The sequence below is a fragment of the Hypomesus nipponensis genome, chromosome 8 (assembly GCF_054491055.1).
Source record: "Hypomesus nipponensis isolate SF chromosome 8, ASM5449105v1, whole genome shotgun sequence".
Classification (NCBI taxonomy): Eukaryota; Metazoa; Chordata; class Actinopteri; order Osmeriformes; family Osmeridae; genus Hypomesus; species Hypomesus nipponensis.
Window position 1 is genome coordinate 1,037,501 of NC_140368.1, and position 25,348 is coordinate 1,062,848.

Below are 25,348 nucleotides of genomic sequence, written 5' to 3' on the forward strand. Positions count from 1 at the left end.
CTGTGTGTAGGTGTGTGGGTTAGGGTTAGCTCCAGCCTGTGTGTGGGTTAGGGTTAGCTCCAGCCTGTGTGTGGTTTAGGGTTAGCTCACCTCCAGGATGACGTCAGTCCTGGACAAACAGCGGCCCCTGCAGAAGCTCACTTCTACGTTGTCCAGGCGACAATCTCCCTTGGTGATGTTCCTGACCTCAGTGAAGCGGCGACATTCTGGCACTGGATCACCTGGAGAGAGGAGGGGGGGGGGGGGGTAAGGGAGTAAGGGGAGGGGGGAGGGGGAGATAAAGGAGAGCAAGAGAGGGAGGGAGAGAGAGTCGAAATAGCGAAAGAGAAATGGGCCAGGGGAGAGATAAAGAGTGAGGGAGAGATGAGAGCAGACAATGTGAAGAATGAGGGGGCAGGATGGGTTGGACAAGAAAAGAGGGTTTTGTATTTGAGTTAACAAGACTCTGCTCTGTGGGGAACGATGGAGAGAGAGAGAGAGAGAGAGAGAGAGAGAGAGAGAGAGAGAGACAGAGAGAGAGAGAGAGAGAGAGAGAGAGAGAGAGAGAGAGAGAGAGAGAGAGAGAGAGAGAGAGAGAGAGAGAGAGAGAGAGAGAGAGAGAGAGAGAGAGAGAGAGAGAGAGAGAGAGAGAGAGAGAGGGGAGGGAGGGAGAGAGAGAGAGAGGGAGCTACACAGGCACAATGACTTTGTCGTGCCCCCTCACAAATTGAGCCGTTCTACACCTCTCTGCCTGGGAAATGAAGCTAAACGCTAATGGGGACTTCAAAACACCATCTCTCACAACATGAGCGTCATACTCTGTTTTATATACAAAAGAAAACATGTGTTTTACATCAAATGAAATGCAGCAGTTGTAGGAATTCTTGACTCACCAGGAAACTCCTTCCTGCAGACTGGACAGCAACTGCCAGGATCCTCCACTTTAACCTCCCCCTGAGGAGAGGAGGAGGGGTAGGGAGAAGAGAGGAAACAGAAGGACAGGAGAGAGGAGGAGAGAGGAGGAGAGAGGAGGAGAGAGGATGAGAGTGAAGGAGAGGAAGAGTGGAGAGGGTGGAGGAGAGGAGAGAGGAGGACAGCAGAGATGAAAGAAGTAGTGACAGATAGAGTAGCATTTTGTCAAAGTCATGGTGTCCCCTACCCTGCCCTGCTCTCAGAATAGCTCCTCTGGCTGTGAGGCTACTGCAGCCTCCAACACTGCCCCACCCCAGGACTCACTCTCCCACAATGCACTGCTCCAAACCCAGGAAGTGGGGGAGGGACCAGGGATGTGAACAGGAAGTGAGGTGAAAGAGTGTGATTTTAAAGTAGCTTGAGTATATTCATGAAGGATGACGTGTGAAGGGGAGTGTTTATCAAACAGTGACAGTTATCGAACAGAGGTGTGGAGGATGTTTAATAGAGGACAGAGATCCTAGGAAGAGTCTATCCTGGACAGCATCCCACACACTCCTTCAACACAGAAGGAGACTAGCCGGGATCAGAGAGCTTGGTATGTGTGTCCTCACCTGGTGACAGTATAGTGGAGGGCATCTGGACTGGCAAAGCTTCTTCCCGTTCACACAGCGACACACCAGGCAGCCCTCGTCCCACTCAGAGCCCGCCTGGAACCAGAGATGACAAAAGTATACACATCCTTCACTCAAAAAGAAGTACAGATACATAAATAAAAAATTAAAAACTTTTTTCAAATTATTTTCAAAACTTTTTTCAAAACAGGCAAGTGATGACAATAAATAATATTGTACAAAGTACTAGCTTAAAGTAAGCTACATATATTTGTGTAAGTATGTAAATATGTAAAAATGTATGTAAATGTGACGAGTGAAAGTAAAACGTTGTTCGAAAAAGAGTGAAGTAAAGTACTGATGCCAGAAAAATCTTCTTAAGTACAGTAACAAAGTCTTTGTAATAGTTACTTCCCATCTGTGCCTGTAACACACACTCACATGAGAGACAGAGGTTAAACCTATCCACTGTCAAGCCTAGAAGAATGAATCCTAATCCTGTAATAACCCTCGTCCAGTCCTCCTCCTGGGAGGGACGCACAGCCCAGCCCGTCTCTGACAGCAGCACTGCTGTTAGGCAGCTCCTGCATTATACATGCAGAGCGGAGCAGAGGGTCTTTGTGTGGAGAGCAGGACCCGAGGTCAGGTGACCCGAGGTCAGGTGACCCGAGATCATTTCGACCCGAGGAGGTCAGGTGACCCGAGGAGGTCAGGTCCAGCAGGACGGATCCTCCCTGTGTGTCGACACACGGCAGGTGAACAGGGCAGGTGAACAGGGCAGGTGCTGGGGTCAGGGGAGAGCCACTATGGAGGACGGAACAATGGGCTCCAATCTGGCTGGCGGCTCGATTACGCTGTCTTTGTGTGTGTGTGTACACACTGTATGTGTGTTTGTATAACATGTGTGTGTGTGTGTGTGTGTACCTCCAGCAGCTGGCCCCCCTCCTCACAGGGGCAGAGGGCGGGGAGGACACAGTGTCCGTGTGTGTTGCGGTACAGGCCATCCTGACACACACACCCCTGGGCGTGGCTGCAGGTGAAGGGGGCGCTCTGGTACATCTCCACACAGGTCCGCTCACACACCTGGGCCGCCTCGCTCCTCCATCGCTCCCCACTGGGACATGCTGGGGTAGGAGAAGGAGGGGGAGAGAGGACAGGTGGAATAGCACAGATTCAGAATGAGAATAAGGTCTAGTCCTAGTCCTAGATCCCCGGCCCCGGCCCCGGCCCCGGCCCCGGCCCCCAGCCCTACCCACCACAGTCGGGGGCGGTGCAGGGTGTGGAGCGCTGGCTGGGGCCCTCACACTCCTGTCCTCCGTATAGGCGGGGCCGCAGGATGCTCCTGCTGGAGCCACGCTGGCCAGAACCACAGCTCACTGAACAGGACCCCCACGCCGACCACACAGACCACTCACAGTCCACTGGAGGGAGGAGATGGGAGGAGAGGAGGGGGAGGAGGAGGAAAGATGGAGATAGATGGAGAGTCAGATAAGGAACAGGAGAGAGAATTGGAGAGAGAAATACAGACAGGTTTCTGATGGGTCATCATGCACATGGCAACATAATCAAGCAGTCACAGCGCACCCACTGGCAGCAGAGAGTAATGTATCTTGTATTCTAAAAAGTAATATTGTTTAATTGTATTGTCAAGCCAGAGCAGAAGGCTGGGTGAGTTGATGGTTCCAGAACAGTGTTGCAGTAATGATACTGCCTCTGGAGCTTCACACTCACCAGCACAGACGTCCGTCGTGCAGTTAAACACTCCAGCTCGACAAACACTAGGAGACAGAGGGAGGGGGGGAGAGGGGGGAGAGAGAGAGAGGCGGGGGCGGGTGGGAAGACAGTGTTAGAGAGAGAGGAAGAGAGAGAATGAGAGTAAATGAAAGAAGGATGGAGGTAGATTAGGAAAAGTGATGGTCAGGCGGGTAGTGAGAAAACAAGTCAAAGGGTTAAACTGTCTCCACCAGACACCAGACACCAGATTCAGCTCAGCAAGGAGGTGACAGCTGAGGAGGTGACAGCTGGGGAGACAAGCTGTCCGCCCCTGGAGACCTGCGATGATCTACAGCGATCACAGCCTGGAAGATGAACTGACTTACATCATGTCTGAATCTCACAGACGATCCATTACAGCAGGGCGACCGATTTGAAGCTGATTAAAAGTGCATGTGGAAAACTGTGAGGTACTGTACGAGCCGAAGGACTGGGTGTGGGGGGGGGGGGGGAGAGAGAAAGTGAGGAGGTCCAGGAGAACGTTCCTACCAGGTATTGCAGCGCTGCATGACTACTGTTCCAGGGGCCACCTCCTCCTGGGGGTCAGGCTGGGAGGTGTTGCCCCCCGGCAGGAAGAGAGGGGAGCAGGGACACCCTGCCCGGGCTATACACACACCTCTGTGGAGCACCTGGGCGGGACATCAGACACAAGGGTAAAAACCAGCACACCATACAGAGTATATACCAGCACACCATACAGAGTATATACCAGCACACCATACAGAGTACATACCAGCACACCATACAGAGTATATACCAGCACACCATACAGAGTATATACCAGCACACCATACAGAGTACATACCAGCACACCATACAGAGTATATACCAGCACACCATACAGAGTATATACCAGCACACCATACAGAGTATATACCAGCACACCATACAGAGTATATACCAGCACACCATACAGAGTATATACCAGCACACCATACAGAGTATATACCAGCACACCATACAGAGTATATACCAGCACACCATACAGAGTATATACCAGCACACCATACAGAGTATATACCAGCACACCATACAGAGTATATACCAGCACACCATACAGAGTATATACCAGCACACCATACAGAGTATATACCAGCACACCATACAGAGTATATACCAGCACACCATACAGAGTACATACCAGCACACCATACAGAGTACATACCAGCACACCATACAGAGTACATACCAGCACACCATACAGAGTATATACCAGCACACCATACAGAGTATATACCAGCACACCATACAGAGTATATACCAGCACACCATACAGAGTATATACCAGCACACCATACAGAGTACATACCAGCACACCATACAGAGTACATACCAGCACACCATACAGAGTACATACCAGCACACCATACAGAGTATATACCAGCACACCATACAGAGTATATACCAGCACACCATACAGAGTATATACCAGCACACCATACAGAGTACATACCAGCACACCATACAGAGTATATACCAGCACACCATACAGAGTATATACCAGCACACCATACAGAGTATATACCAGCACACCATACAGAGTATATACCAGCACACCATACAGAGTATATACCAGCACACCATACAGAGTATATACCAGCACACCATACAGAGTATATACCAGCACACCATACAGAGTACATACCAGCACACCATACAGAGTATATACCAGTGGGTGGACAGACCTGGGTGGGGGGGCAGGAGCAGCCGGGGCTGCAGGCTGCAGGGACACACTCCGTCTGGGGCCGCAGGTCCTCACAGGTGTGGGGACACACACCTGCACACCTGCTGAACACCTGGCCGGCTGGGCAGTCTGCAACACAAACACCACACTCTGATACACACACCACACATAATAGCTGTTGGTGTTACAGTGTTACCTGGGAGACAGCTGTTGGTGTTACAGTGTTACCTGGGAGACAGCTGTTGGTGTTACAGTGTTACCTGGGAGACAGCTGTTGGTGTTACAGGCGGTGTGCTGTTCCAGGGGAGAGGAGCAGGCCAGGCCTCCAGGCTCAGGAGGCTGCTGGATGGTCTTGTTCCGCAGTGACACCCCCCCACCACACGAGGCACTGCACTCACTCCAGGACGACCACTCGCTTAACACACACCCAGCTGAGACAGGGGGAGAGAGGGAGCAAGAGAAATATAAATGTAAGGCAGCTACCAGTTTACTGTGTATAGGTGTATCCAGGTGTGTAAACAGGTACGTGAGTCAGACTGACCAGGACAGGACGGCAGCTCGCAGGTCTCCACCTGGGCGGAGTCTTCACAAGAAGGCCCGCCCTCAAAGTCCTGGCAGGGGCGTGTCCTTGTGCGCTGGCCACGCCCACAGGAAGTGGAGCAGGAGCTCCATGGCGACCAGGGCTGGTAGACGGGGCAGGGTCGCGCAGGGCAGACCAGAGAACCGTTCTCACACACACTGAGGAGGGAGGGAGAGAGAGAGAGAGACAGAGAGAGACAGAGAGAGAGAGAGAGAGAGAGAGAGAGAGAGAGAGAGAGGGAAGGGGAGAGAAGGAGGGGGTTGTGGATGGGGTGAGGCCTGCTGCTTACTAGGAGGATACTGCACCTGTCAACACTTCACTGTCTCCTAGCTCCTATCTCCTAACTATCCAGCTGTCTCCTATCTCCTAGCTATCCAGCTGTCTCCTATCTCCTAACTATCCAGCTGTCTCCTATCTCCTAGCTATCCAGCTGTCTCCTATCTCCTAGCTATCCAGCTGTCTCCTATCTCCTAGCTATCCAGCTGTCTCCTATCTCCTAGCTATCCAGCTGTCTCCTATCTCCTAGCTATCCAGCTGTCTCCCAGCTCCAGGTGTTTCCAGCTGTCTCTCAGCTCCAGGTGTTTCCAGGTGTCTCACCAGGTGTTACAGTCCTGGGTGACAGTCTCTCCGGGGGGTATCTCTAGAGTGCTGTTGCCTGCTGGGACGCCACAGCGACACTGAGACACAGGAACACAGAAGCCATCCTGCAGCAGGCTCCCACCTGGACACCTGCAGCCTGGATGGGGGTGGAGGGGTGGAGGGGGAAGGGGTGGAGGGTGTAGGGGTGTAGGGGGTGGGGGTGGGGGTGGAGAGGGGAGTGGAGTGGAGGGGGTGGGGGTGGAGAGGGTGGGGGTGGAGAGTGTAGGGGCGAAAGGGGTGGGGGTGGAGAGGGTGGGGGTGGAGAGTGTAGGGGCGAAAGGGGTGGGGGTGGAGAGGGTAGGGGTGGAGAGTGTAGGGGCGAAGGGGGTGGGGGTGGAGAGGGTAGGGGTGGAGAGTGTAGGGGCGAAGGGGGTGGGGGTGGAGAGGGTAGGGGTGGAGAGTGTAGGGGCGAAGGGGGTGGGGGTGGAGAGGGGAGTGGAAAGAAGGGAGTACATGTTTTCTGTTTTCATGTTTATTATCATCACACCATGTTGACTGGTTCCACTATGTCTATTTAAGCAATAAGCCCCAAGAGGCTGTGTTTGCGCTGATTTCAGAACAGGTAAGGGGAGTTGTTAGGCACGACGCGAAGCGGAGAACACGGACTTGCGGGGCCTATTGCTATATTAAAACTGTTACTACAAATATTTGATATGGTTTCATAAATAAAAACAATTAGAAACAAAACAGTTTAAAAATAAACCGTCATTCTTCCGCCACTACAAAGTATAGTTCCGACATAAATCGTTGCCACGCAACAGCCAGATAGACACCTTTGACGTCTTTTTCTAAAATATTTGATGCGCAGTAATATGGAAAGTTAAAGAATGTTATGAGGACAACCTGTAAGGTTAATTTGGATTTTACAACAGCATGGAACGCGATATAGCCACAATCAAGGTAGGGAACAACCAGTTTTAGAATGTGAAGCACCATCCGACCAAAGCACATTCTACGTATGTCAAAACCCTCTTGGCAGAGATGGCAAAAGAACACACATCTCTCTCAAGTAGAAGTACAGATACTCATGTTTAAAAAGACTGTGGTAAAAGTTGAAGCGCTGACTACACTTTTTATGTCCCCCTAAAAATGCAACCTTTCAAAACTTCAATTTTTGCTAACTTTTTTAGGGAAGAAAACATTCTCAATCTTTCAAAACTGTTTTCGGAAAATATTTTTCCACACACAAAAAAAGTGTATAATTTATTTGAAAGTTTTTTTCCAAACTTGCTTAGAAAGCTTTTTTCCCCCAATCTTTCGAAAGTTTCTTTAGATTTGTTTGCAACTTTTTTTTATTAGACGAAGTCAGTACAGGCAGAATACAGCAGTCAGTCAGGGAACCAAACAGAGAGCACTCCTCACCTGAGTGACACACCCCCTGCAGACACTGCACATGCTCCCATAGGTCGGCGCAGCTACGAGGACACTGATTGGCACAGCTCTCCTGGAAGATCCGCCCCCTGTCCTCACAACGCTCACCTCGGTGACAGCAGAGACATGTCAATCAACTGTCTCCAGGGAGACCGCGTACAGAAAGTGCTTCTTATCATTGACTTATTACCCATGATCCCTTGCGGAGGCATATTGCTCAAAATTAAACAGATTCATCTGAACACTCAGCATTCCCAGCAGGAGTAGGTGGTGGAGGTACCTGGACAGAGTCCTGTGTTGCAGCTCTGTGTCTGGGTCTGCTGGCTCCCACAGTGGGTCCCTGGAGGCTGGGGCCCTGGAGGCTGGGTCCCTGGAGGCTGGGGCCCTGGAGGCTGGGGCCCTGGAGGCTGGGGCCCTGGAGGCTGGGGCCCTGGAGGCTGGGGGTGCCTGTGGCGGTGCCTGACCCCCCCGCTGCATGGCTCCTGACACACGCTCCACACGCTCCACACACTCCACTGGCACTGGTCTGCAGGGGAACACACACCGTCCTTGACTCTGACCATCAGAACTCCAAACTTCCGATCAGTGTTCTTCTGCAGAACTGTGCAGAGATGTGCGACAGTCGTCCATGGATGAAAGCATGTGCTAAATGGCCAGGTGGAGAGATCCAGAGTTTAACTCTCTCCCTATACACCACTTGGGATTAGAGCTGAGTGAGTAGGCAATGTTACCTGTGCAGGCGTTGGGCTGAGGGCAGACCCTCTCCTCCTCCAGCTCTCCGGGGCACTGCCCCTCTGCCCCCCGCCCCGCCACAGACAGGGGCAGCCCGGAGTCCAGGTCCAGACAGGCCCGGTAGCGCCTCTGGAGGGACACCAGGGAGGCGCCCTCTGCTGGGGGGAGGGGGCGCAACACACACGAGGAGCAGGGGGTCCACTCTGACCACTCACTCAGGATGACTGGGGAGAGAGGGGGGAAAGGGAGGGACAAGAGGAGAGAGAGGGAGGGTAGAAGAGGGAGGGAGAGAGAAGAGAGGCAGAGAGAACCAGAACAGGCAAGTGCAAAAGCAACGTTTAAGAAAGAAGAGGATCACTGATGGAATCCAAGATTCCTCCAAGAGAGGATTTGTCTGAGATGACCTCACCTTCACACTCCCTGGAGTCACACTGCAGCCGCCCCTCGTGGCACAGGCTGCAGAGGAGAACAGGAGCTTTATTCACCTATTCACTGCACTTCATTTAGTACCTGATAGCTTATTTTGAACCCTGTAGTGCCGTGAGATTGCCTCTCCAAGGTAGGGAGGACTATAAATACAATGAGACAGGAGCCCTTCAGTCGGCAATCTTTAAATCACGCTGGGACACAAAAACGTTTTGTTTTCTGTTTGTTTTTTCCGCTTCTTTCCTGTTTTCTCTCCACATGAGGAAGTTAGTGTTGCAGAAGACACAACTTGAAGACCAAAACACCAGAGCCAGTCACAAATGCATTGTTATTATTATTAACACTTAAACCCACAACTGTCTGACCCAGACAACAGGGTAAATTCAATGTGTGTGTGTGGTTCTGTGTGTGTGTGGTTCCGTGTGTGTGTGTTCCTCACCAGGTGCTGCAGCCCAGGGTGACCTCCTCCCCCGGGGACAGGGTGATGGGGAGGGGGGGCCCTGAGGCTGGGTGCTGCAGGTACACACATCCACACTGCTCTGGAGGAACACAGGACCTGTTCTGCTGGAGCAGGCCCTGAGGAACACACACACACACACAGATATTAACACACACACAGATACACACACACGGACACACACACATGACAACATCCCAGAGAGCAAGCTCTCCCCTGCAGCACAGCAGGTCAGCTGACCTGGGGGCAGTAGCATCCAGGTGTGCACTGGCTCCCTCCAGCACAGCTCTCTGTCTGGCCCTGCAGGTCACACTGCTGCTCACAGGGGGCGCCGCAGGCTGAGTACAGGAACGGAGGCTCACATTCTGGAGGAGAAGAACAGAGACAATGGTGGTGATGACAACACACACGGAAGGACACAAATCAGAAGAGAATTAAAGTTAAATCAACACACACACACACACACACGTGTACACACACCCACACACACACGTGTACACACACGCGCGTAGTAGACTGACCGTGGCAGGTGTCCAGAGAGCACGCTCTGCTCTGGGTGTCCAGGTGTGTGCACTGCTGCCCCCTGGTGGCCGGGGAGAGAGGAGCACGGTGGCGATGCTGCCTCTGAGACACACAAGAGCAGGCAGACCACACACTCCACCCTGACATGGGACAGCCTGCTCTCACACACACACACACACACAGGAACAGAAAGTTGTGTCCGTTAGAGCGGAGCAGATGTGAGTGTCCAAGAAATCAACTGAGAAGCTAATAAAACAGAGTAGAGCAGAGTAGAGCAGAGCAAAGTAGAGCAGTGTAGAGTAGAGTAGAGCAGAGCAGAGTAGAGTAGAGTAGAGCAGAGCAGAGTAGAGCAGAGTAGAGCAGAGCAGTGTCATCAGGTCTCACCAGGACAGGGTTGTGTGTAACACAGCTGTGTCTCCTCTCTGTTCCTCTCTGCCTCCATGTGTGCAGGACAGCCCATCTCTCCGCCCGCCTCACACACACACCTCCTCCTCCGCAGCGCTAGCCCCGCCCCGCAGCTACGGGAGCAGGCCGACCACCGCGACCAGGGGCAAAGGTCGTCTGGACACAGGAAGTGAGGACAAGGAGTCAGTGTGGTTAGGGTTAGACAGTGCGGTTCTGTCAGCCTCAGGTTGGGCAGTGTGGTTAGGGTTAGACAGTGCGGTTCTGTCAGCCTCAGGTTGGGCAGTGTGGTTAGGGTTAGACAGTGCGGTTCTGTCAGCCTCAGGTTGGGCAGTGTGGTTAGGGTTAGACAGTGTGGTTCTGTCAGCCTCAGGTTGGGCAGTGTGGTTAGGGTTAGACAGTGCGGTTCTGTCAGCCTCAGGTTGGGCAGTGTGGATAGGGTTAGACAGTGCGGTTCTGTCAGCCTCAGGTTGGGCAGTGTGGTTAGGGTTAGACAGTGCGGTTCTGTCAGCCTCAGGTTGGGCAGTGTGGTTAGGGTTAGACAGTGCGGTTCTGTCAGCCTCAGGTTGGGACTGTACCACCCGTACCGAGGCAGGGGGGTGCGAGGCAGTCCTGGGCCTCTCGCTCCGGGCCGCTGCAGGTGCTGCCGTTGTTGCGAGGCGGTGGGTTGATGCAGGCGCGGGTCCTGACCTGGGATCCATGCCCGCACGTCACGGAGCAGTCAGACCACACGGACCAGGGCGTCCAATCACCATCCACTGCTCCCGGAACACAGGAAGCGAAGGTGAGACGGGGTCATACCAAACACTCAGGACATCCAAGCAGAAACAGCACATCCAAGCAGAAACAGCACATCCATGCAGAAACAGCACATCCATGCAGAAACACTCACCCCTGCAGTCGACATCCTGACAGTAGTCTCCCTCTGGTGTACAGGTGCTGGACGGCAAAACCACAAAACAATTTAATAAATAGAGAAGGGAAGACATGCAGCAAAGGGCCAGGGGCAGATTCAAACCCGGGTCGCCCTTCTGATCTTTGACCTTCTTCTGTACTTCCCACATGCTCTGTCTGTACGTGTGAAGACCAGACAGCACGCTATATGTGACAGGACCAGACAGCACGCTAGATGTGACAGGACCAGACAGCATGCTAGATGTGACAGGACCAGACAGCATGCTAGATGTGACAGGACCAGACAGCACGCTAGATGTGACAGGACCAGACAGCACGCTAGACGTGTGAGGACCAGACAGCACGCTAGACGTGTGAGGACCAGACAGCACGCTAGACGTGTGAGGACCAGACAGCACGCTAGACGTGTGAGGACCAGACAGCACGCTAGACGTGTGAGGACCAGACAGCACGCTAGACGTGTGAGGACCAGACAGCACGCTAGATGTGTGAGGTGTAAACGTAGCGTGGCTCCTCACCACTGCTCACACTCCCCCTGCAGCCAGGTGTCCCCCACGCTCAGCTCCTGGTCGCCATGGACACACAGCGGGGGGCAGGTCCCCGGGTCACATGGTTTGTGTTGCACTTCCTCAAAATGGCAGTCGGCCTCCCCGGTCTCTGGAATCAATGATCTAACACACACACGCACACACACACGCACACACACACGCACACATATCAGAGTCCTACATTTCCTACACTACATTTCCTCATCCATTGTCATCCCTTCTCTCCTCTTCCTCGCTCACCGGAAGCGTGTCCTCTGGCCCCGCCCACACGAGACGCTGCAGGAAGCCCAACTGGACCAGGGGCTCCAGGTGCAGCTGGGCTCCAGGCAGCTGTGATTGGTGCAGGAGAGCTGTCCGTCAGCGCAGCTGCAGTTGTTGCAGTCCAGCTGGTGTTGGCTGCCTGCCGCCCAGCTGTTCCCCAGAGAGTCCACACAGTCACACTGCCACACCTTCACACACACCCCACCCTGCTGCAGCTGGCCTGGGGCACACACGGCATCAAAGGAAAACCAATCAATAAGGAAACAGTATTGACGATAATGTGTTGATGGTAATCCAGGGTAATGTGGACGAAGGTGAGGTAAGGGAATGTGAGGTATGTAAGGTGAGATGAGTTGAGGTAGGGAAGGTGAGGTAGGGGAGGTGAGGTAGGGGAGGTAAGGTGCACCTTTGGGGCAGCGGCAGCCTGTCTGACAGTCTGTGTTCCCCTGACACTGGACCCCCTGTTGCAGGTCAGAGCAGCGCTGGGGACAGGCGTTAGCACATGCCACAAACTCCTGCCCTGGGGGGCAGCCCGACTCATCTGGGGGGGACGGGGGGGCAGGAGAGGGGGCAGAAGAGAGAGACTTGGACTTGAGAGTGAGGTTTGGGTACAGTTCGGATGTTCAGCATTTGCTTGCAAATCCAGTGGTCCTAAGGGTTAAAATCCCCCCCTCCCAGCGTGTTACAGGTTCTTACCGCAGGGCTTGGTGTTGCAGGGCTTCACCTGGTTCTTCTCCCCTTCACACCTGCGGCCGGCGTTCTTGGGTGGGGGGCTGGAGCAGGAGCGCGTCCTGACGGAGCGCCCGCCCCCGCAGCGCCGGTCACACCGGGACCAGGAACTCCAGCGGGACCAGCCCCCGTCCACTGCAGCACACACACAGTTAAAGACAGATCATGGACTAGCTCCTGTAGCCCAGACAGACAGCTCCAACAGAGGGACCCACCCTGGCAGGCTCTGATGTTGCAGAAGCGCAGCTCCACGTTGCCCCCCAGGATGTCGTGGCACCAGGCTCCCTGGGCCCCGGGCTGCAGGAAGGTGCGGATCCTCTGCTGCTGGCCCACCCCGCAGGACCGCGAGCACGCCGTCCACTCCGCCCACTCTGTCCAGGAGCAGTTCCTGCTGACGCAGTCCCCGCCCTCACACACCTCGCCTGGGGGGCACAGAGAGGGGGCTCGGTGGTTAGAGCGCTTGGCTGCTGTAGTCATAGTTACCAGGACACTAGGGCAGGTTGCAGGCCTCTGCTGGTAGTAATAGTTACCAGGACACTGGGGCAGGTTTTAGGCCTCTGCTGGTAGTAATAGTTACCAGGACACTGGGGCAGGTTGCAGGCTCTCTCCTGGTAGTAATAGTTACCAGGACACTGGTGCAGGTTGCAGGCCTCTGCTGGTAGTAATAGTTACCAGGACACCAGGGCAGGTTGAAGGCCTCTGCTGGTAGTAATAGTTACCAGGACACTGGGGCAGGTTGCAAGCTCTCTCCTGGTAGTAATAGTTACCAGGACACTAGGGCAAGTTGCAGGGCTCTCCTGGTAGTAATACTTACCAGGACACTGGGGCAGGTTGCAGGCTCTCTCCTGGTGAGTGTCCCCGGAGCAGGGGGGCGTCTCACAGCGTCGCTGGCGGGACTTGAGGGCCGGGGAGACGGCGTCGCTGCAGGAACGAGAACATGAGCTCCACGTCGACCATGGAGAGAAACCAGCGTCTTCATCTGGACGGAGAGAATGAGAGAGGGGGAGAGAGAGAGAGAGGGGAGGAGAGAGAGAGGGAGGAGAGAGAGAGAAAGGGAGAGAGAGAGAGACAGAGAGAGAGAGGTGGGGAGAGAGGGAAAGAGAGTGGAAGATAGAGAGGGGAGAGAGTGTTATGTTTTTCTTTTTTACATGTATGCACCAGGGAGGGCTCATTAAGATGTCAAATCTCTTTCCTAGGGTGTTTCGACTGGAACATACCTGGACTGATGGGCTCCTCTGTTGGAGCAACTGTCACTGGAAACAGATACATCACACTTACATTACACTATCAACAGATACAAACATACATATATGTATGTACGGGATATTTCAACATTCATTTGACAGACATAAACACATATTAAAGATATAAAACACATCTGAAGAGATAAATCAATAGATATTTCAGATCTAAAGAGATAAATATATCAACATATAAGCACGCGCAGTTTGGTTGTAATACATCCAATGTATTAAACAGATACACACAGACGTATGTGTATAAACAGATGTGAGAAATATCACAGCTGTACTGCAGTGAGCGACAGCCCCATGGTAACCCGTGGTAACCCTCCTGGCTGGGTGCAGCCAGGTGTCAGGGCGGGGCCCTGGAGGTGGAAAGTACCTGGGCAGTCTGGAGCCTGGCAGTAGGCCGTCTCCTGGAGGGGACCCGGGCACGGACGTCCCCCCTGGGCTGGGGGGGGCTGGCTACAGCTGCGAGCACGGTTCTTCAGCCCCAAACCCCCACAGGACAGAGAGCAGGGGCCCCAGGGCCCCCAGGGGGACTCTCCCCCATCCACAGGACATGCCTGCAGGCTGCAGTTCCACCTGCCCTGCTGACAGGAGCTGGGGGGGGGGGGAGAGAGAGAGGAGAGGGAGGAGGGGGGTCAGGGCGTATCAATACACCCTAGGTGAGGAGAGAGGAGAGGGGGTCAGGGCATATCAATACACCCTAGGTGAGGAGAGAGGAGAGGGGGTCAGGGCGTATCAGTACACCCTAGGTGAGGAGAGAGGAGAGGGGGTCAGGGCGTATCAGTACACCCTAGGTGAGGAGAGAGGAGAGGGGGTCAGGGCGTATCAATACACCCTAGGTGAGGAGAGAGGAGTCTCACCAGGAGCTGCAGTCGTGAACCAGCGTGTCTCCAGGCAGGAGCTCCGCCCCTTCGGTGATGTTGTAGAGGTCAAAGGTCGACCCTGGGGTGGACGACACTCTCTTTAGGTCGGCCAGCAGGTCATGGTCCACCACACATGGACACTCCTACACACACAGGAACACACTCAACACGGCAGCCCCTCATCAACATGGAACAGGCGGCTTCTGCTCTTTTGAATAGAGGACGACAGTCTCTTTGTCAAGGTGGTAGGATGAGTCCGAGTGTGAAGTCAGAATGTGGAGTCAGAGTGAGGAGTCAGAATGTGGAGTCAGAGTGTGGAGTCAGAGTGTGGAGTCAGAATGAGGAGTCAGAGTGTGGAGTCAGAGTGAGGAGTCAGAGTGTGGAGTCAGAGTGTGGAGTCAGAGTGTGGAGTCAGAGTGTGGAGTCAGAGTGAGGAGTCAGAGTGTGGAGTCAGAGTGTGGAGTCAGAGTGTGGAGTCAGAGTGAGGAGTCAGAGTGTGGAGTCAGAGTGAGGAGTCAGAATGTGGAGTCAGAATGTGGAGTCAGAGTGTGGAGTCAGAGTGAGGAGTCAGAATGTGGAGTCAGAGTGTGGAGTCACAGTGAGGAGTCAGAGTGTGGAGTCAGAGTGTGGAGTCAGAATGTGGAGTCAGAGTGAGGAGTCAGAGTGTGGAGTCAGAGTGAGGAGTCAGAGTGTGGAGTCAGAGTGTGGAGTCAGAGTGTGGAGTCAGAATGTGGAGTCAGAGTGTGGAGTCAGAGTGAGGAGTCAGAGTGTGGAGTCAGAGTGTGGAGTCAGAGTGTGGAGTCAGAGTGTGGAGTCAGAGTGTGGAGTCAGAGTGTGGAGTCAGCGTGTGGAGTCAGAGTGAGGCAGGGCTGACCTGTACGCAGGCTCCGTGGTGCTGGAAGGTGCGGGGGGGGCAGTGGCAGCCCTCCTCACAGCCGTCAGAGTAACACCCCTCTCTCCTGCTCACCTGGGCACAGCTGAACGGACAGCCCTCTCCTCGCTCACACTCCCTGTACAGACGCCCTGGCGGACACCCCACCTCTACACACACACACACACACACACACACACACACACACACACACACACACACACACACACACACACACACACACACACACACACACACACACACACACACACACACACACACACACACACACACACACACACACACACAGAAGAGAAGAGACCATTGGCTTCTTTGAGGGTTTAGGTTGGTTGTGGGGCAGTTCTATGGGTGTATGTGAAGCCCTCTGTGAAATTGCTTGTAAAAAGGGCTATACGAATATATTTTGATCATTGCTGAAGAGTCAGATGTGCGTTCTGCCTCAGATATCTTGCTGCTGGTGCTATTTGAGGTGTTCTGACTGGAGGAGACTTCCTGGTCTCTAGGTTACTGTGATGGATGCAGAGGTGGAGACAGATTCATTTAAAGATCCAGCATTTGTCATCACTAACGACACGCCGAGCCCAAAATAACTGTGGAGAACAGAAACGAAAAGAGACAGAGACAGAGAGAGAAAGGGAGGGAGGGAGGGACACAGAGAGAAAGACAGAGAATGACAAAGGAGAGAGAGAGAGATACAGTAACAGGCAAAGAGGCAGACAGAGAGAAAGCAAGATAGAGAGAAATGGGAGTGAGAGAAGAGAGGAGGAGAGAGGAGGAGAGAGAGGAGGACAGAGAGGAGGAGAGAGAGGAGGAGAGAGAAGAGGAGAGAGGGAGGAGGAGAGAGAGGAGAGAAGAGAGAGGATAGAGAGGGAGGAGAGAGAGGAGGAGAGGGAGGAGGAGAGAGAAGAGGAGAGAGAGGAGAGAGGGAGGAGGAGAGAGAGGAGGAGAGAGAGGAGGAGAGAGAGAGGAGGAGAGAGAGAGAGAGGAGGAGAGAGAGAGAGGAGAGAGAAGAGAGGAGAGAGGAGAGGGGGAGAGAGAGGAGAGAAGAAAGAGGAAAGAGAGGAGGGTTCTGACCAAGGCAGACGTGTGTGTTGCAGGTCTTGCTCTGCCTGGTGACCCCAGAGCAGGGTGGAGCGTAGCAGAGGCGATTCCGAGACTGCTCCCCTCCTCCACAGCTCACCGAGCACACGGACCACAGAGACCAGGGCTGCCAGGGCCCCGCGTCTGCAACACCCAGCAACACATCACAACCAGCAACACATCACAACCAGCAACACCTCACAACCAGCAACACATCACGGGATCAGAAGTGTGTAGTTTTAACAGTATTTATGTGGTGTGTTTACAGCTACATTGCAAAGTCATCACATCACTCCAACAGCTATGATAACTCTTCCTAGGGTGTAATCAATTAAGGTCACGCAGCAGCCCGGATGGGTGGGGTTAACATGAGTTAACCATTTACCTGTGCAGTTGTGGGTGTTGCATTCTCTCTGTTGCTCGGCCACGCCCACGCAGCCCCGCCCCCCACCCTGAGGAGCAGGATTATCACACTGTCGGACTCTGAATGTGGCCCCGCCCCCACAGGAAGTAGAGCACTGCGACCAGGCTCCCCATTGGCTCCATCCCCCGTCAACGTGGCAACCGGGCACTGATTGACACAGTAATACGCCGGCCTCACAAGAACTGAGGGTGAAAGACACAAACTGTGATCCAGCAGGAAGGTCTCAGGACCCGGGATGTTCGATGTCTGGGAGCTGAGACTTGACAACCTGCCTCTAACAACCCCAGGTACGACCCACCTGCTTCCCCGCCCTCCCACCTGCTGCCCCGCCCTCCCACCTGCTGCCCCGCCCTCCCACCTGCTGCCCCGCCCTCCCACCTGTGTCACCCAGCCTGTCACAGTAAGCTGATGCCTGATAGTAGTGGAGCATGACTGCAGATCAAAAGGTCCCAGGTTCGAATCACCCCTCTGGATGACTGTCTGCTAAATGACTGATCTTCAGGCTGTTTTACCAGTTTTGACAGCTGCTGCTGATCGTTTCTCCTGGGTCAATGTACTGCCAGTCTGGCTCCCCCGGCCACGTCCAGGAAGTGTTGCTGGAGGCCAGCACGCCTGGAGCACCACAGAAGAAGAATCATCATTCCAACACAAAGACCAGTTCAACCAAAAGATGCAGAAATTCAACTCTCATACTGAGTTACAAGCCAGAGAATAAAGATGTTTGAAGACAGGCTGCAACCAGACAGTGTGGAGGCCAGTCTAGCATGCAGAAGCAACTTCCACAGTTTGAGGGCCACAACAACAAAAGCACCATCTCCTCTGTGGTCTCACCTGTGCTGACTGTGCTGGTCTCACCTGTGCTGACTGTTCTGGTCTCACCTGTGCTGACTGTGCTGGTCTCACCTGTGCTGACTGTGCTGGTCTCACCTGTGCTGGCTGTGTGGTCTCACCTGTGCTGGTCTCACCTGTGCTGACTGTGTGGTCTCACCTGTGCTGGCTGTGTGGTCTCACCTGTGCTGGTCTCACCTGTGCTGACTGTGCTGGTCTCACCTGTGCTGACTGTGTGGTCTCACCTGTGTTGGTCTCACCTGTGCTGACTGTGCTGGTCTCACCTGTGCTGGCTGTGTGGTCTCACCTGTGCTGGTCTCACCTGTGCTGGCTGTGTGGTCTCACCTGTGTTGGTCTCACCTGTGCTGGCTGTGTGGTCTCACCTGTGTTGGTCTCACCTGTGCTGGCTGTGTGGTCTCACCTGTGCTGGTCTCACCTGTGCTGGCTGTGTGGTCTCACCTGTGCTGGTCTCACCTGTGCTGGCTGTGTGGTCTCACCTGTGTTGGTCTCACCTGTGCTGGCTGTGTGGTTGTGGTATTTACAGCGGCACTCCTCCCTCTCTACACACCGGTCGTCCTGAAGCAGAGTGTTGCCAGGGCAACCACAGGTCGGGACACACACCGGGGACTCCACACACTCCACGTCGCCGTGGAGATCAGAGCAGGACCGAGGACAAGGCTTCCCACAAGCCCACTCCCCCTGACCTCCTCCACAATCTGGAGGAGGAAGGGAGGAGGAGGAGAGGAGGAGGAGGAGGGGAGGAGGACAGAGGAGGAGGAATAGAGGAGGAGGAAACGAGGAGGGGAGAAGGAGAGGACGAGGAGGAAGAGAGGAGGAGGAAGAGAGGAAGAGAGGAGGGGAGGACAGATTCGTACCAGTATTCTCTGCATGAGAGTATGACACACACTGGCACGGTATTTAAAGACACCACAGCCCATAATAAGCTGACCTGGGCAGACGGTGGAGTTGTCATGGCAGCCACGGCTCTGCTGGCTCTCCCCGAGGCAGGGCCGCCCCCCGAACCTGGCGGGGGGGCTGCTGCACCTCCTGCTCCGCACCGACACCCCGGCACAACCCTCACACTCCGACCAGGACGACCAGGGACTCCATGAACCATGGACTGGAGAAGGGGGGGGGGGGGGTGGAGGAGGAGGAGAGAATGGAGGGGTGGAGTGTGCGTCATGAAGGACAGTATTATACTAGAGTGAAGGTGTCACACTTACACCCCCCTCCCCTGGCCCCACCCCCCTCCCCTGGTCCCACCCCCCTCCCCTAGGCCCACCCCCCTCCCCTGGTCCCACCCCCCTCCCCTAGGCCCACCCCCCTCCCCTAGCCCCACTCCCCTCCCCTGGCCCCACTCCCCTCCCCTAGCCCCACTCCCCTCCCCTGGCCCCACCCCCCTCCCCTAGCCCCACTCCCCTCCCCTAGCCCCACCCCCTCGCCCACCCCCCTCCCCTAGCCGCACCCCCTCCACACACCTGGACAGAAGGTGAGCAGGGGGCAGGGCTGTCTCTGAATCTGGGTGCCCAGGCCGTGGTGCAGCTCCTGCTCCCCCGGGCAGGGGGCGCCCCCACCTCGGGGTCGGGGACAGTCACAGCTCCGGTAGCGAGACACCCACTCTGCTCCACACGGCTTAGAGCAGGGGGTCCACTCTGACCACTCACACCACCCGCCCTCCACTGGGGAGGGAGGGAGGGAGGGAGGGAGGGAAAGGGGGGGAGGGAGGGAGGGAGGGAGAGGGGGGGGAGGGGGGGGGGAGGGAGAGGGGGGGACGGGGGGGGAGGGGAGGGAGGGAGGGTTGGAAGTTAGACTGAGAACTCCCCTGGTGTCTCTGTGTTCAGGTAGACTGATCCTCACCTGGACAAGGGTCTCTGGTACAGTTCAGCCTTCCTCCCTCACAGGTGCTGCAAAACAAACAGTGTAAAATACACTCTTACACACACACAGGTTAAGGTAAAGGTGTGTGGCCTTAGGCCATTTTCAGAAACAAGTTGGGAAAAAAAGTTTCTAAAGGTTAAAAAAGGTTTTCAACAAAAAGATGACAATAAATAATATTGATCATGGCACCCAATACAGATTAAAACTAAAGTGGATTTATTGTATGTAAGAAGTAGAAAGTACAGATATTTGAGTAAAAAAAGTAAGGAGTCAAAGTAAAAAATCTACTTAAGTACAGTACTTCCCATCTCTGGCAACATCTAAACACACACACACACACACACACACACACAGGTGTGTCCCTCACCAGTTGTTGCAGCGGTCAGGGGCGAGGGTGAAGGCTCCTGGCTCCAGACGGCGTCCGGTGCTGAGGTCCAGACAGGGACAGTCCTGCCTCTCCAGACAGGACGTGCCGCTAGCAGACAGCACCTTCCCCCCCGTGCAGTAGCAGCCCGGCTCACAGCGCCACCCGCAGTGCTGGAGGGGAACAACACCATGCTGGCTGCTGGTAAACACCCATACTCAACCCTACACTGTCGTGGAGAGGATGAGGGGTGCAGAGGACGAAGGGAATGAAGGTGGATGAGGGGGGTGAGGGGGTGGGGGGAACAGGGGGAAGGGGGGTGGGGTGAGGGGAACAGGGGGGAGGGGAACGGAGGAGGGGAACAGGGGGGAGGGGAACAGGGGGAGGGGAACAGGGGGGAGGGGAACAGGGGGAGGGGAACAGGGGGAGGGGAACAGGGGGGAGGGGGGGGAGAGGAACAGGAGGGGGGAGGAGGGGGGAGGGGAACAGGGGGGAGGGGGGGAGGGGAGGGGAACAGGGGGGAGGGGAACAGGGGGAGGGGAACAGGGGGGAGGGGAACAGGGGGAGGGGAACAGGGGGGAGGGGGGGGGAGAGGAACAGGAGGGGGGAGGAGGGGGGGAGGGGAACAGGGGGGAGGGGGGGAGGGGAGGGTCACTCACAGCCAGGTCGTCGCAGGAGCGAGGACATGAGGGGCCACAGCTGCTGAAGGCCGTGCCAGGGACCTGAGAGCAGGGGGCCACTGGAAACACACACACACAAACACGCAAGCAGACAAATGAACGTACATCGCCAGGTTAACGCTACCACACACCCATGCCTGTATTAAGGTGAGTATGATTCCGGGGGTGTGCGTACCTGGGCAGTGGTCAGTGTTGCAGGAAGTGACCTCGCTCCCCAGCCCCTCACAGTAGTCACCCTGGCCCTCAGGGGCCGGGCTGTCACATTCCCGCCGCCGGCTCTGGACCCCCCCGCCACAGGACTTGGTACAGTCCGTCCAGTTGCTCCAGGAGCCCCAGCCTCCATCACCTGAGGACAGCATGACATCAGTGGAGGACAGCATGACATCAGGTCGTGGACAGAAGCTGCCAGTCATGTACTGGTAGTTAGCAGCCCAGACCTGCAGCCCAGACCTGCAGCCCAGACCTGCAGCCCAGACCTGCAGCCCAGACCTGCAGCCCAGACCTGCAGGCCAGACCTGCAGCCCAGACCTGCAGGCCAGACCTGCAGCCCAGACCTGCAGGCCAGACCTGCAGCCCAGACCTGCAGGCCAGACCTGCAGCCCAGACCTGCAGCCCAGACCTGCAGCCCAGACCTGCAGCCCAGACCTACAGGCCAGACCTGCAGCCCAGACCTGCAGCCCAGACCTGCAGCCCAGACCTGCAGCCCAGACCTGCAGCCCAGACCTGCAGGCCAGACCTGCAGCCCAGACCTGCAGGCCAGACCTGCAGCCCAGACCTGCAGGCCAGACCTGCAGCCCAGACCTGCAGGCCAGACCTGCAGCCCAGACCTGCAGCCCAGACCTGCAGCCCAGACCTGCAGCCCAGACCTGCAGGCCAGACCTGCAGCCCAGACCTGCAGCCCAGACCTGCAGCCCAGACCTGCAGCCCAGACCTGCAGCCCAGACCTACAGCCCAGACTAGCAGCCCTCCAGGGTGACTCACGGGAGCAGGAGGCCTCCATGCAGACGCGGTCCTGCCGGTCAGGTCCCAGACAGAACAGGCCGCTGCCTGAGCGCTGCGGGCTGGAGCAGAACCGGTACCGGGACTGGAGCCCCGCCCCACACGCCACAGAACACTGACCCCACGGTGTCCACGCCGACCACTGACCGTCCACTAGGAGAGGAGGAGAGAAGGAGGAGGAGAGGGAGGGAGTGGAGGAGGAGAAGAGGGAGTGGAGGAGGAGGAGAGGGAGTGGAGGAGGAGGAGAGGGAGTGGAGGAGGAGAGGGAGTGGAGGAGGAGGAGAGGGAGTGGAGGGAGGAGAGGGAGTGGAGGAGGTCAGGTTGGGGTCAACACCAGAGGACTGTGTTGTTAAGAGGTCACTGTGTTGACTTGCTGAAGGTCCCTCACCATCACAGCTGGACTGTGTGCAGTTCACCAGCCTCCCCGAGTCACAGGTACTGGTGGAGGACAGCACAGGTCAGCACAACACTCACACACACACACACACACTCACTCACACACACACACTCACACACTCACACACACTCACCAGTTGTTACAGTCCATGGTGACGGTGTCTCCCGGCTCATACTGGGCCCCATCCACATCACAGCGACACTCCAACTCCCACACACACACTCCGTCCTGGGGAGAAAACAAAGAGTGTGTGTGAGGTGTGTGTGTGAGGTGTGTGTGAGGTGTGTGTGAGATGTGTGTGAGGTGTGTGAGGTGTGTGTGTGAGGTGTGTGAGGTGTGTGTGTGGTGTGTGTGTGAGGTGTGTGTGAGGTGTGTGTGAGATGTGTGTGAGGTGTGTGTGAGGTGTGTGTGAGGTGTGTGTGAGGTGTTTGTGTGAGGTGTTTGTGTGAGGTGTTTGTGTGAGGTGTGTGTGAGGTGTGTGTGAGATGTGTGTGAGGTGTGTGTGAGGTGTGTGTGCGAGGTGTGTGTGAGGTGTGTGAGGTGTGTGTGTGAGGTGTGTGTGAGGTGTGTGTGAGGTGTGTGTGAGGTGTGGGAGGTGTGTGTGAGGTGTGTGTGAGGTGTGTGTGAGGTGTGTGTGAGAGGTGTGTGTGAGATGTGTGTGAGGTGTGTGTGAGGTGTGTGTGTGAGGTGTGTGTGTGAGGTGTGTGTGTGAGGTGTGTGTGTGAGGTGTGTGTGTGAGGTGTGTGTGAGATGTGTGTGAGGTGTGTGTGAGATGTGTGTGAGGTGTGTGTGAGGTGTGTGTGAGGTGTGTGTGAGGTGTGTGTGTGAGGTGTGTGTGTGAGGTGTGTGTGAGGTGTGTGTGAGGTGTGTGTGAGGTGTGTGTGAGGTGTGTGTGTGAGGTGTGTGTGTGAGGTGTGTGTGAGGTGTGTGTGTGAGGTGTGTGTGAGGTGTGTGTGAGGTGTGTGTGTGAGGTGTGTGTGAGGTGTGTGTGTGAGGTGTGTGTGTGAGGTGTGTGTGAGGTGTGTGTGTGAGGTGTGTGTGAGGTGTGTGTGAGGTGTGTGTGTGTGAAGGCAGACCTGCAGCAGAGTCCCTCTGGGACACTGGCACCCTGGGGTGCAGTTCCTGTAGCGGTCCAAACTCAGGTCAGAGCAGGTGACCGGCCCGATCACACACACCTTCCACTCCTGCCCCCCTGGACACACACCTCCTGCTGCTGGGCACACACAAACACACACCATACACAGGTGAATTTGTACAGGTATGTCTGAGGTCATTCCAGAACGTTTTTCTACGGCTAATTCTTGTTTACGAGTCATTCTGTTGAACATGGATATAAAGGCTACAGATACAGTGTGTGTGTGTGTGTGTGTGTGAGTGTGTGTGTGTACATGTGGACTGACCGCAGGGCTGCAGGCTGCAGGCGCTGAACTGCTGTGCGGTGCCGTGTTTTCTGAAGGGTCCTCTGGTCCTGTTCCTGTAGCCTCCCCCACACGACACGGAGCACTCTGACCAGGGGCTCCAGGGCTCCTTCACACCTGCTCACACACACACACACACACACATTTGTTCCACATTTACTTAAAAGCTAATCTAGCAAAACAAACTTTTGATTGGTCAACCATTCCCCACATAAGGATGACATCACTTCTTCTCACCCTGGCATGGTTCCAGGCTGCAGGTGTCCAGACCAATCCTGTCGCCCCTGCAGACACGCCCCCCAAACGCTGGCGGCGGATTGGTCCCTGAACGGTAACGTCTCCTCACGCCCACGTCACACGTACGACTGCAGGCGCTCCACCTAGTCCAGCTGCTCCACCCACAATCCACTGGGGGAGGGAGGAGGGGGTAGGAGGAGACAGGAGGGGGGAGAGGAGGAGGAGAGAGGAGGAGGAGGAAGGGGGGAGGAAGAGAGAGGAGGGAAGGAGGAGGGGGAGAGGAGGGAGGAGAGAAGGAGGAGGGGGGAGGAAGAGAGAGGAGGGGGGAGAGGAGGAGTAACAGTAAGACAGTCAGGAGGAGGGGGGAGAGGAGAGAGAAGGAGTAACAGTAAGATAGACAGGAGGAGGGGGCAGAGGAGGAGGAGTAACAGTAAGACAGACAGGAGGTAAACAGAGGAAAGACAAAGCAGCCTGACAGCTGATTCAGCTGGTTGCTGTGGCAACACACTCACCAGGGCAGGGGGACGAGCTGCACTCCATTTCCCCGTTATGACAGGTGCTGTTGGACACACACACACAGAGACAGAGACAATGTTCAAGTTGCTATAAACATGTTGTCATACAGCAGTAGTTGCAGTACAGCATAGTATAGTACTGGACAACAGACAGTGTACCAGTTGTTGCAGTATAGTATAGTATAGTATAGTATAGTATAGTATAGTACAGTACAGTACAGTATAGTATAGTATAGTATAGTACAGTACAGTACAGTATAGTATAGTATAGTACAGTACAGTACAGTATAGTATAGTACTGGACAACAGACAGTACCAGTTGTTGCAGTATAGTATAGTATAGTATAGTATAGTACAGTACAGTACAGTACAGTATAGTATAGTATAGTACAGTACAGTATAGTATAGTACTGGACAACAGACAGTACCAGTTGTTGCAGTATAGTACAGTACAGTACAGTACAGTACAGTATAGTATAATACTGGACAACAGACAGTACCAGTTGTTGCAGTATAGTATAGTATAGTATAGTATAGTACAGTACAGTACAGTATAGTATAGTATAGTATAGTACAGTACAGTATAGTATAGTACTGGACAACAGACAGTACCAGTTGTTGCAGTATAGTACAGTACAGTACAGTACAGTACAGTATAGTATAATACTGGACAACAGACAGTACCAGTTGTTGCATGCGTCCCCAGGCAGGGTGGTGCCGGGGGGGTGGAGCGCCCCCTGGTGGTAGCAAGGGCAGAGTGCGCGGGGGACGCAGGTGTGGTTGAGCAGGTAGAGGGCGGGGCCGCAGTAGCAGCCGTCGTAGCAGCGTGTGGCACACTGCACCTCCCCCGCCGCCACGTCCAGACACATGCGGGGACACGCCCCGCCCTGAGCCCCACACTGCTGCGCCGTCAGGTACACCATGCCCTCGGGACACACGCCTGGGGGACACACAGCTTAGTGGTTAGAGCATACGACTT

The 25,348-nt window shown here is 55.1% G+C and overlaps 1 protein-coding gene across 1 annotated transcript in view; it reads right to left on the reverse strand.

The window, feature by feature from the left end:
- sspo (SCO-spondin) overlaps positions 1-25,348 on the reverse strand; it is a 76,280-nt gene that overhangs the window by 5,198 nt on the left and 45,734 nt on the right. The window contains exons 62-110 of the mRNA XM_084703251.1: positions 25,054-25,309; positions 24,367-24,413; positions 23,855-24,025; positions 23,600-23,734; positions 23,276-23,412; positions 22,333-22,427; positions 22,191-22,240; positions 21,785-21,955; positions 20,979-21,149; positions 20,783-20,862; positions 20,127-20,296; positions 19,739-19,785; positions 19,360-19,560; positions 18,831-19,001; positions 18,379-18,597; positions 17,566-17,665; positions 17,015-17,235; positions 16,624-16,773; positions 15,532-15,698; positions 14,655-14,800; positions 14,168-14,388; positions 13,762-13,797; positions 13,359-13,523; positions 12,760-12,966; positions 12,512-12,679; positions 12,222-12,356; positions 11,795-12,035; positions 11,525-11,677; positions 10,984-11,030; positions 10,679-10,849; positions 10,074-10,250; positions 9,689-9,844; positions 9,408-9,532; positions 9,150-9,286; positions 8,694-8,740; positions 8,284-8,508; positions 7,833-8,078; positions 7,544-7,660; positions 6,140-6,278; positions 5,504-5,700; positions 5,223-5,393; positions 4,964-5,091; positions 3,768-3,907; positions 3,237-3,283; positions 2,762-2,926; positions 2,430-2,629; positions 1,506-1,601; positions 873-933; positions 91-221 (exon numbers count right to left, since the gene is read on the reverse strand). Of these exons, the coding sequence (XP_084559377.1) occupies positions 91-221; positions 873-933; positions 1,506-1,601; positions 2,430-2,629; positions 2,762-2,926; positions 3,237-3,283; positions 3,768-3,907; positions 4,964-5,091; positions 5,223-5,393; positions 5,504-5,700; positions 6,140-6,278; positions 7,544-7,660; positions 7,833-8,078; positions 8,284-8,508; positions 8,694-8,740; positions 9,150-9,286; positions 9,408-9,532; positions 9,689-9,844; positions 10,074-10,250; positions 10,679-10,849; positions 10,984-11,030; positions 11,525-11,677; positions 11,795-12,035; positions 12,222-12,356; positions 12,512-12,679; positions 12,760-12,966; positions 13,359-13,523; positions 13,762-13,797; positions 14,168-14,388; positions 14,655-14,800; positions 15,532-15,698; positions 16,624-16,773; positions 17,015-17,235; positions 17,566-17,665; positions 18,379-18,597; positions 18,831-19,001; positions 19,360-19,560; positions 19,739-19,785; positions 20,127-20,296; positions 20,783-20,862; positions 20,979-21,149; positions 21,785-21,955; positions 22,191-22,240; positions 22,333-22,427; positions 23,276-23,412; positions 23,600-23,734; positions 23,855-24,025; positions 24,367-24,413; positions 25,054-25,309 (7,154 nt within the window). The remainder of the gene's footprint in view (positions 1-90; positions 222-872; positions 934-1,505; positions 1,602-2,429; positions 2,630-2,761; positions 2,927-3,236; positions 3,284-3,767; positions 3,908-4,963; positions 5,092-5,222; positions 5,394-5,503; positions 5,701-6,139; positions 6,279-7,543; positions 7,661-7,832; positions 8,079-8,283; positions 8,509-8,693; positions 8,741-9,149; positions 9,287-9,407; positions 9,533-9,688; positions 9,845-10,073; positions 10,251-10,678; positions 10,850-10,983; positions 11,031-11,524; positions 11,678-11,794; positions 12,036-12,221; positions 12,357-12,511; positions 12,680-12,759; positions 12,967-13,358; positions 13,524-13,761; positions 13,798-14,167; positions 14,389-14,654; positions 14,801-15,531; positions 15,699-16,623; positions 16,774-17,014; positions 17,236-17,565; positions 17,666-18,378; positions 18,598-18,830; positions 19,002-19,359; positions 19,561-19,738; positions 19,786-20,126; positions 20,297-20,782; positions 20,863-20,978; positions 21,150-21,784; positions 21,956-22,190; positions 22,241-22,332; positions 22,428-23,275; positions 23,413-23,599; positions 23,735-23,854; positions 24,026-24,366; positions 24,414-25,053; positions 25,310-25,348) is intronic.